General features: G+C 39.2%; 1 protein-coding gene across 1 annotated transcript; it reads left to right on the forward strand.

Moving 5' to 3' along the window:
* The first annotated feature begins 5,209 nt into the window (after nt 1-5,209).
* Nucleotides 5,210-6,001, forward strand: LOC145583968 (uncharacterized). The gene has a single exon (XM_081640912.1). It carries the CDS (start codon nt 5,210-5,212, stop codon nt 5,999-6,001), a length of 792 nt encoding a protein of 263 aa, XP_081497038.1.
* Nucleotides 6,002-11,463: the final 5,462 nt, after the last annotated feature.

An 11,463-nucleotide genomic window follows, 5' to 3' on the forward strand; every position in this document is an offset into this window, starting at 1 on the left:
TAGGACTACTCCCTCCGTCACCATAAAGTGACACTTCTCCCAATTTAAGACCAAGTTGCATTCTTCACATCTTTTAAGGATTTTAGCTAAATTTATTAGACATGAATCGAATGAAGAACCATAGACACTAAAATCATCCATAAAGACTTCCATGATAGACTCTATGAAATCAGAAAAAATGCTCATCATGCAACGTTGAAAAGTAGCAGGTGCATTACACAAACCAAAAGGCATTCTACGATATGCAAAAGTGCCATAAGGGCATGTAAATGTTGTCTTTTCCTGATCTTCAGGGTGGATCGGAATTTGGAAGAATCCTGAATACCCATCCAGATTGCAAAAGAACTTATGGTTAGCTAACCTCTCAAGCATTTGATCAATAAAGGGGAGAGGGAAATGGTCCTTTTTAGTGGCGACATTTAATCTACGATAATCAATGCACATACGCCACCCTGTAACAGTTCTGGTGGGAATTAATTCATTTTTTTCGTTTCTAACCACGGTCATCCCACCCTTCTTAGGAACCACCTGAACAGGACTTACCCATTTAGAGTCAGAAATAGGATAGATAATACCTGCATCAAGTAATTTCATAACCTCTTTCTTGACTACCTCTTGCATATTGGGATTCAACCTCCTCTGGGGTTGAATGCAGGGCTTGTAGTTGTCCTCTAGGTGTATCCTGTGCATACAAAAATCTGGGCTTATACCCTTGAGATCGTCAATACTGTACCCTATTGCCCTTTTGTGGGTTCGGAGAACCTCTAGAAGTTGGGAAGTTTGTGGGTCATCAAGTGCAGTACTAATGATCACAGGGTGCATTTCCTGCTTATCAAGAAAAACATATTTTAAATGAGAAGGGAGAGGTTTTAGTTCAGGTTTCTTTACCTCTGCAGGCTTCGATTCCTGAACTAATTTTACTACCTTCTTATTTTCTTTGTCATCAAGTTCTTCCATGACAAGTGCTTTCTCAATAATATCCACCTCCTTGCTCCAGATACTCGCATCATCTGCAGACAAATGACCACAAAGTATTTCTTCCAAGGGATCCCTTGCAAGAATCTGTGTCAAGCTATCATCACAAATATCATCCATTATATCTATAACATCAATCAAACAACAGTTTTCCTCAAGCATAGGACCTTTTAAAACCTTCCCTAAATTAAAAGTAATATTATCATCACCAACAGATAGGGTTAGTTTACCATTTTTAACATCTATAATGGCTCCTGCAGTATGGAGAAAAGGCCTACCTAATATAATGGGTATTTGTGTGTCCTCAGCCATGTCCAATACAACAAAATCAACAGGGATGAAAAATTTACCAACTCTAACAGGGACGTCCTCTAAAATACCTAGGGGATATTTAACAGAACGGTCCGCCATTTGCAAAGTGATATTAGTAATTTTTAAATCACCCATATTTAATTTAGCACAAACGGACGATGGCATTACACTAACAGAAGCACCCAAATCACATAATGCTTTATCTATGAAGACATTACCAATATGACAAGGGATAGAAAAACTACCAGGATCCTTTAATTTAGGAGGAGATTTATTTTGTAACAATGCACTACACTCCTTAGTAAAAGCTACAGTTTCTACTTCATTAAAGGCCCTCTTCCTTGTCAAAATATCTTTCATAAATTTAGCATATGCAGGAACCTGTGTAATAAGTTCAGTAAAAGGAACCGTTACCTGCAAATTTTTAACAACCTCCAGAAACTTACCAAACTGCTTGTCCAACTTAGTCTTTAGTTGGCGATTAGGGAATGGTAATTTGATAACTGGTGGTGCTTCCCTACTCTTCCCCTGGGGTACATCCTTCCCTGGGGTTGTACCCTGCAATGAATCATCAAAAATATTAGCATCAGGAATTTTACCCTGCAGCCCTGCAGGGGAAATTGGTACAACGGAATCAGGATTAGCAATATTAGATAATTCAGGTTCATCCTCTTTGGGCATCTGGGGCCCATCGTAGTGTGAACCACTCCTTAGGGTGATTGCATTTGCATGATCCGTAGGTTGAATTCCCTGCGCTGGTAGAGCTCCCTGCTGACGAGATTGAAGGGTAGAGGACAATTGTGCTATTTGGGTGTCCATGACTTTATTATGGGCTATAATAGAGTCAATCTGTTGGTCTCTACTCTCCATATGTTTTTGCATGTTGGTCAGCATTGCCCTAATTTCTGATAAAGCAGGGTCAGAAGATGTAGTAGGGGGCTGTGATGGGGGTTTCTGATTAGCATGAGGATGGTAATATTTCTGCTGTGGAGGGGGTGCTTGTTGTGGTTGTTGTGGAGGTGGAGGATTTTGAACATTGGTGCTACGGTAAGATAGGTAGGGATGGTTCCGGTAGCCAGGATTGTAGGAATTGGAGTATGGGTTATTTTGCTTGTAAGTTTGAAAAGCATTAACTTGCTCCATTGAACTCCTGCAATCTTGTTCAAAATGACCTACACTTCCACAATTTTCACAGAAAGCATCATTAGCATTATTAGAAACAGCAGAAACATTAGCAACAGAATTAGGATTGTTAGTAGTAAGATTATCTAGTTTCTGACAAATAGAAGTAAGCTGGGCTTGCAATAAAGTGACTGAATCAACATGATGCTTGCCCTTGTTAGCAAAGCCTCTAGCATTCCCATATTGGGAATTATGGATTGCCATATCTTCGATAACCTGACCTGCATCATCAACATTTAAATTCATAAATCTACCGCTAGCCGCGGAATCTAAAATTGTCCTAGATGCATTTCCTAAACCATTGTAAAAAGCTTGAATCAACTGCCACTTCGCCAAATTGTGGTGGGGACACTCCCTCTGCAGATCCTTGAATCTTTCCCAAGCTTCATATAATGCTTCATCTGCCTCTTAGGCAAAATTCTGGATGGCGCTTCTCAATAAAGCTGTTTTCTCTGCAGGGTAATATTTATTATAAAAATTCAACGCAAGAGTCTCCCAGTTAGTAATACCAAGTGCAGCTCTATTCAAACCATTAAACCATAATTTAGCTTTTCCACATAAAGAAAAGGGAAAAAGAATCTCCCTGATTTGATCCTGCGTTACCCCATTCTGCCTAATAGTATTGCAGTATTGACAGAAATCTGCAATGTGAAGATTAGGATCTTCACCCTTTGCTCCACTGAATTGCTTTCTTTCTATCATCGTTATGAACTGGGGCTTGATCTCGAACTGGACTCCCTCGAGGTCGGGCGTAGGAGAAAGATGTGGAAAATCCGTCAGCGATGGTTGCGAATAATCACTAAGCTTGCGAGGTGGAGGTGGTGGTGGTGTACCCATCTCTAGTTCTGAATCAGAAGAATGCTCTGAATCACTAGAAGTAGGTAATGGATCTCTGGGAATATTATTACTCCCAGAGTCTGCTGAGATCTGCCTGTAGAAATTCTTCTGTCTATGAAACGAGCGTTCGATCTCAGGATCGAATGGAATGTAACCTGATCTGGAACACCTGGGCATAAACGAAGAACTAAAAAGACAGATATTAGAACTACCTCAAAGAACTAATGTCCTTTGAGGCAAAAGAAAAATAATCTAGACTACAAAAACAATTAGAAATAAAAATAAAACCGTTTCCCCGGCAACGACGCCAAATTTTGACAGGCTAAAGTCGTATCACCTAATCAAAAGTAATTACCTAAGTCCACTAGCTTATGCAGATAGGGAAGTAGGGTCGAATCCACAGGGAAACTGATCTTTCTACTCCTAATTAATTATTATAATCTAAATTATTAAAGTAACCAATATTTTTGTGAATAAAAGTCTATACTACGAAGATTATGAGTAAGGAGAATAATTAAGGAAGAAATCAATAATAATAAAGCCTAGGGCATAGGTTCACTAATAAACAATATTCCAGGGTAAAACACAATAATCAATCATCAATGCATTAATTAATCAGATCATAAAGGGCTTTCGCTACGTATTACAATCACAGAATTAATTTACCGGTATTAAATCTCATCTCTCGAATCTCGACCTAACCATTTATAAATTAATCTGCCTATTGAAACTAAACCTAAACATCAATTCTCATCTCTCGAATCTCGAATCAATATTGCTAAACTCATACAATTAAATCTGGCCAAATCTAATTGCATAGCATTAAAACAATCAATAGGAAATCAATTAAGCATTAATAATCAACAATCATAAAATTACCCTTTCATATTATTTATCAGATCCCCAAAAACCCTAGAAGGAAAACTACTCAGACATAATTAAAACTAAGCAAAACATAATATTTAAACAAGACATGAAAGAAAAATAGAATGAATAAAATACTGAGATTAATTAAGAGAGAAATCGTACCAAGACGGCGGAATTACAATAGAGTTGAGGAACAAGAAAGAAAATAAAGTCTAGAGAGAGAAAGTTGAGTAGAGAGAAGGAAGAGAATAAAAACTAGAGTAAGAATAATGAATAAGACTCCTAATCTTGCCTAATAAAAACACATTAATACTAAGCAAGACAATCACCGCTAAACAAAACAAATCGGAAATCAAAACTCCCTAATTCTACACGCGCCCGGTCGGGCAATGGCTCGCCCGACCGGGCCCGCCTTTTTTTCCTCTCAAATGCTTTCTCGCGCCCGGCCGGGCAGTGGCTCGCCCGACCGGGCCCGCCTTTTTTTGCCACTGATGATTTCTCGAGCCCGGTCGGGCGCGTGCACCGGGCGCGTGTTGATCTGGCCCGCCCGGCCGGGCGCGCCTCCGGGCGGAGAAGGTAGCCTTGGGCGAGGCTTTTGGGCCTCGAAACCTCCAACTCTTGGGCCTCCGAACTTGGCCCGAGTCCTCAAATCTTCATAACCGAGCCCTTAATCACCGATTTGATCCCTCCAATCGGCCTTGGGCTATCGAACGCGGTCGCGGTCTTCCAATACTTGAAGATGCTCCTCGAAAAACCCGGGAAAATGCTCCAAGTACAAAAATTCCTACAAAACTCAAGCAAAACTACCAAAGCACTGGAAAACACAAATTAGTAATAAAAGTGGCTCGTAGGAGCCAAAAACACTACTAATTACGACCAAGGGACGGGGATAAAAATATATATAAAATGAACACATCACTCTCTCCCTAATGCACTGTTGATAGGTGATTTCAATCAAGTCGAATATATTTCTAATAAAATTGGGGGTAGGGATGTAATCCCTGGTAGATTGGATTTTATTAATTGGCGTTTAGAGATGGATTTGGTTGGTATTCCTTTCACTGGACCACATTTTACTTGGACTAATAGTAGAATGGATTCATATCCTATTTTTGAGCGTCTAGATAAAGCTTATGCTTCTTGTTCTTGGATCGAAACCCATCCTCATGCCAAAGTTATCCATCAACCTGTACTCCTCTCGGACCATGCAGCCATTATTTTATCGGATACCAATTCGGGCAGTTCTGGTGCTAAGCCTTATAGAGTTGAAAACTGGTGTTTAAAGGCACAGGAAATTCTTATGTTTGTTCGAGCAACTATGGCACAATTTTTTGCTGGTTCTCCCATGCTTACCTTATCTCGCCGTCTTTCAGTGATCAGGGACTTTTTGAAGAATTGGTGCGTTTCCCACCGTAAAGCTTGGGGCATTAATTGGAAAATTCTAGCTATAGTCGTCGATCAGGTTGCCTCGAATTTAAATTCTCCTATTTCCAGATTTCTTTTTCTAACTATCAGAGAGGAAAAAGTTGCGGAAGCTCAGGCAGCCTTTCCCTACTGGCGGCAGAGAGCAAAGGTTAAATGGGATGCAATTGGAGATACTCATTCTCGCTTGTTGTTCTCTTCAGTGCAGTCCCATCATCGTCGAAATGTGATTCACAGTTTCCAAAATAATGAGGGGTTCTGGGTTACTGATCCCGAGGGGATTCGATCTTTAATTCTTTCCTTTTATAAGGATCTTTATTCTGGTGGTTCGTCTTCAGTTGATCCAGACTCTCCCTGGTGGGATGAACTTGATCTCCCTCGCCTTTCTTTAGAACAACAACAGTAGTTATTAGTTCGTTTTTCCCATCTGGAGATCCAGAAGGCAATGTTTAGTATTGATGACAACAAATCTTCTGGTCCGGACGGGTTTTCCTCTGCTTTCTTCAAGACTCATTGGTCGAAGGTTGGTCATTTTGTTGTTTCGGCGGTTCAGTACTTCTTTGCCCATGGCCATATGCTTAAAGAGTGGAATCGTACTTTTTTGGTTTTGCTTCCCAAGATTGAATGCCCGGAAATGGTGTCTCAATTTCGTCCTATAGGGTTGTGCAACGTGCTTTATAAGTGCATTGCCAAATGTCTCACCAAACGCCTTCGATTAATTCTCCCTTCCTTGATTTCCGGTTTTTAGAATGCCTTTGTTCCAGGAAGATTATTATCAGACAATGCATTGATGGCACATGAGGTTCTTTCATTCATGAATGCTTCTAAAGCCCGTAAGCGTTTTTATGCTGCGTTGAAATTGGATATGAACAAGGCTTATGATAGAGTCGAGTGGAACTTTTTGTTTAAGGTGTTACAAACCTTTGGTTTTCCACCATACTGGATTCACATCGTTCGTCAGTGTGTGTTAACGGTCTCTTATCAAGTTTTGGTCAATGGTGACCCTTCACCGCCTTTCCATCCCCACTGCGGCCTCCTTCAAGGGGATCCTCTATCATCTTACTTGTTCGTTCTTTGTATGGAGGCTCTTTTTGCTATGCTCCGCAGAGCGGAGGATCGGTCTCTTTTTCAAGGTATTCGAATTTCGAGAGGGGCACCGTTCATTTCTCATCTGTTTTTTACAAACGATTCATTTTTGTTCTTCCAAGTTTCTCCTGATGCTTGTGATTGTGTGCTTAGCATTTTGTTTGATTTTTGTAATATGTCGGGCCAAATGATCAACCTGCAGAAGTCATTTGTTAAGTTTAGCCCAAATACTCCCCCTGATTATCGTGATTATTTAGCTGGCTGCCTCAAGTTATGAAGCAAGGAGTCTTTTGGGTCTTATCTAGGTTTGCCGGTCGATTTAGGACGACGTAAGATTTCTGAGTTTTAGTTTATGGTTGATAAAACCTCTCAGCGTCTTGCAGATTTGGGTTCAGCTCACCTTTCCGCTGCGGCCAAGTTGGTTATCATTAATTCAGTGTTGGTGGCTTCTTTTAATCACATTTTGTCTGTTTTTAAAGTGCCTGCTTCGATCTGTCGCACCATTGATAACATGTTGGCTAGGTTATGGTGGCGGTCCTCTGAACCCTCATGAGGAATGGCTTTTCGGCCAGCCTCCTTGTTGCATCTTCCTAAGGGTATGGGCGGCTTAGGTCTTCGTAGCGTTGAGCACTTCAACTCTGTTTGTTAGCTCGCCAGTGTTGGCGCCTTCGACAACATCCCCAACTTCTTGTTTCTAAGCTTTTGTCTACAAAGTATCCTTCCCTCTTGGCTTTGCCTCCAGCTAGGACTATTTGTAGATCTTGGGGAAGTAAGGGTTTCGCTTTAGGAATACAAACGGTAGTCAAGGGTGTCGCTTGGAACGTTGGCATAGGTTCTAAGGTGCGTATTTTGGAGGATGACTGAGCCCCGGGGGGCCATGTTCGATTTAAGTCTGGTGTTGGTGGGCGGATGACCCAACTCATGTGTCTTTTATCATCAATCCGCGTTCTTACGCGTGGGAACCTTCATTAGTTCACAAGTTTTTTGATCCGCCTACGGCGTCCCGTATTTTGTCAGCGGAACGCCCTCAACGGCTCGTGGATGATTTTGTGTATTGGAAGTTTACGCGGGATGGCAGCTTCTCCACTAAGTCTGCCTACACTTTGCTCGTCCGTATGGAGAATATTATCAGTCAGCCTACTTCGGACGCTTGGTGGAAAAAGTTGTGGGGAATGCCTATTCTTCCGAAACTGAAGGTGTTTTATTGGAAGATTCTCCATAACTCAGTGCCTCGTTTAGCCTCCCTGTGTCTGAGAGGTGTTCCGGTCAATCCCATTTGTGTTTTCTATAGGGAAGCTCCTGAATCGACTTCTCATCTTTTTCGAGATTGTTCCTTTATTCGACACTTTCTTACTTGTAGATTTCCATTGTGGGAGGGCCCTTCCTTATCTAGACAACCTTTTGAGTTATGCTTCTCGGATTTGATTACGAAATTTAGCCTTCGCTCTTTTTTATGCCTTTTATGGGCTATTTGGCTGACGCGAAATCAATTCATTTTCAAGCATATAATTTATTCTCCTACCACCATCTTTGCCATAGCGGATGAGTAGATTTCTCGTGGAGATCAGGCTGGTCTGTTGTCTATTCAGTTCTTTTCTGATCAGCAGGGCCGAGTTATTCCTACGGTGCCTCGTTCTATTACTTGTCTTCGAGGTACTTCGATTGATCCTGTGCAAGTTTGCTCGATTTTGGATGGAGCGTGGACTGCTGCGGATTGTTCGGCGGGAACGGGATGGATTTTTCGCAGGTTTGAATCGGATGAAATTTAGGAGGTGGTTCTAGAGCTTGTCGTGCTGCGTCCGCTTTCCAGGCTGAGCTTCAGGCTTGTTTATGCGGCCTTCAGGCAGCTATTCACAAAGGGTTTCATAGTCTTTTTATTTGCACGAATAGCGCTACTATGGTTTCGCTTCTTCATCATGATCGCCCAACAGATGTTTCTTGCTTATGGTTGTTGAGTGATGTTCGTCGGATTCTTGAGGGTCTCTCGGTTTGCAGGATATCTAAAGTGCCTCAGGATTGGGTTACACCAGCCCATTGGCTAGCCAAACGAGCTTTTGGGCGTAGGATTCTGTTTTGGTCCTTTTGATTTTTGTGGTTTGTTGTTTTATGTTTGGTAGTTACTATTGTCAAAAAAAAAAAACATCTTGATAGAGAAAATGAAACAAATAGTCACTTAGCTGGTCTAGGGTTTAAGGTGGGTCTAAGGCCTCTAAGCGTTATTTTTTAATAATTCATATTTTTGTATAAATTGCTAGTGGATCGAATGTGTGTTGTATTACTAGCCCTTTGAGAAGAGTAATGCAATTGGTGGCTTGGTGCTAATGTCTTATGACTATTTATACGTGGTATTTTATTGTAATTGTTTGCATAATAAATGTGACGTATAGAGCTGAAATTAAAGTTGAAATAGTATATCAAATTTCTCACAACCATTGTCTATCTTTTTTTTTGAAAGACCAACATTGAAATAATTGAATCCATATTTATATTTTACTGGGTTTTTTTTTTTTTTTAACATTTTTGTTTTTAATTTAATTTTGTACAGAAAATCACACTTGATCGTGCACTGTTCAACTTGTGAGAAATTCTGCAGGATAAAAGGATCAATCAATTTGCCATGATAGGAAAACACAGAAAAGAGTTTAGTTGATCATTCAATTTGCCATAATAGAAAAACACAGAAAAGAAACATGCATAAATAACAGCTACAGGAAAAAAAAAAATTAATAATAAAGGATTGATCAATTTGCCATGATAGGAAAACACAGCAAAGAAGCATGCATAACAGCATAAATAACTAAGTACGCATTATCTTACAGTCACGGTCTGGACAATCGAAGAAAACAATTCAACTTATGTAGTTATGTGATAAGCTCTAGGCATTAGAAGCAGATTCAGTTAACAAACATCCTGAAGCATAATTTGTATGTAATGCCCAACTCTTTAAAAATATATTCAATTCCAGAACGAGATCAGATGTTCTGCTAATTTTCTCTGCAATGTTCTAGAAGTTGATAGTGTGGGTTATATAAAGAGCCGTATTAATCTTGTTCACGTCAACAATGCCTATCAACTGCACTTTACAATATGGTCTCCAGTGATGTGGTTTACTTTCTATATGCCTGATCAACCAAGAAATTATGCTGCAATGAGCACTCACCTCAAAAGCAGACACAAGCAGAAAGAAGATCTACAGAAAACGTTACATATAGATGCTACATGGCTTCAGTTTAATGTGAGCGTATTCTTATATCCTGTGCAAAAAGTGCTGATAACTTACAACTTAAAATAATATCCCTCAGAGGAGTGATGGCCTCTTCATTTCTGGACTCCTATAGAATTTGTTGATTTGTTTGGCTGCCAAACAGAATTTGTATAGTTTATCTTATCATACAATGTGTTCAAAATGTTCATCTCCTCAGCAACCCATCTGTCAGAAAACAAATGAAAGAAATGTAGCTGCAGGAAGTGAACATGATAAAATATTATGCATTTCTATGTTACCTGAACACCATTAGTAATCACACAACGGTACCAACATATTACAATCAGACTTTAGAGTCCATAAGAGCATTCAGGTCACATGGTACCAACACATTACAATTAGACTTCAAGTCCAGTAAGCATCCTTTCTAATATATTCATACCCAGCTCCACCTAAAAGCAGATTAGTAGCTCTACATTGCATCAACACAACCAATTATGTGCTGAAGTGAGGGATTTTTTCTTTAATTGAAATGAGAACGATTAAGAAAATAAATAAGATCAAGTAATCAACAAATCTTAGATTTCTATAAACAGTGCAAACCACCAAAAACAAACCTTAAAATACCAAAACAGACCTTAAAAATAGTGATGCTCCTTGTTCAGGTAAATTTTAAACAGCCACAAATTCTGATTACTTATTATATGACTATATGAGATCAATGTAATATGCCAAAAGCATATAAAACTGATTTTCCCATATTTAGCCCAAAAATGCTCTAGTATCAACCATGTCACTAAGAACCAAAACCAACTATTCTAAATTGCGGCTCTTACGGCTGAAACTAAAATAAACCCGCTTATGTGTCATGTTCAGAAAAGACTCCAACGTGTTTCAACAACAAACTGCTCTGAACACAAATAATCATCGTCAAAAGAATTCTCTACCTAATCCATTCCAGAAATCACCCAATACACTTTCTAAGTTTCTAATATCACACTAAAACCTGATAATGGAAACACTCCACCATTCACAATTCTTGCAGATACAACACAGTGACTCTCAAATTCATTAGAAACTAATACTCGTATAACATGCAGCTCTGAAGAGTCTTATTACACAAAGCTTATGGGTAGTCCCAGTGGCGGATCCAGGAATCCGAACTAGGAGTAGCACTAGACAATAAGAAAAAGAAAAAGCATAACATTGTTGTAACGTAACATAATATAATCAGCCAAATATGGATATAATGCATTGTGTAGTCATATAATAATTAACAATCAAATTTAAACATTTATATTGACAATGTTTTTTTTTTTTTAATAACTAATTATTTAATTATATTGTAGATATCGATTATACTATTATAAACTTTTCACCTGTGTATTTTTTATTTTTGTCAAAGTTGCATATGAAGTTATACTGAAATCTTTGGTATAAATTTTTCCTTGTGCACATATGCTAACGTAAAACTTTGACTGAAAATAACTTTAATAATTAAACTTATAACAATTGAATATTAATAAATTTGACGGTTCCAACAAGTACCCACATGACTATATTTATTGTTATGTATA

The sequence above is a fragment of the Chenopodium album genome, chromosome 16 (genome assembly GCF_948465745.1).
Source record: "Chenopodium album chromosome 16, dcCheAlbu1.1, whole genome shotgun sequence".
Taxonomy (NCBI): Eukaryota; Viridiplantae; Streptophyta; class Magnoliopsida; order Caryophyllales; family Amaranthaceae; genus Chenopodium; species Chenopodium album.

Coding starts and splice junctions, on each gene's coding strand:
- LOC145583968 (XM_081640912.1), top strand. CDS start 5,210: ATGGATTTGGTTGGTATTCCTTTCACTGGACCACATTTTACTTGGACT.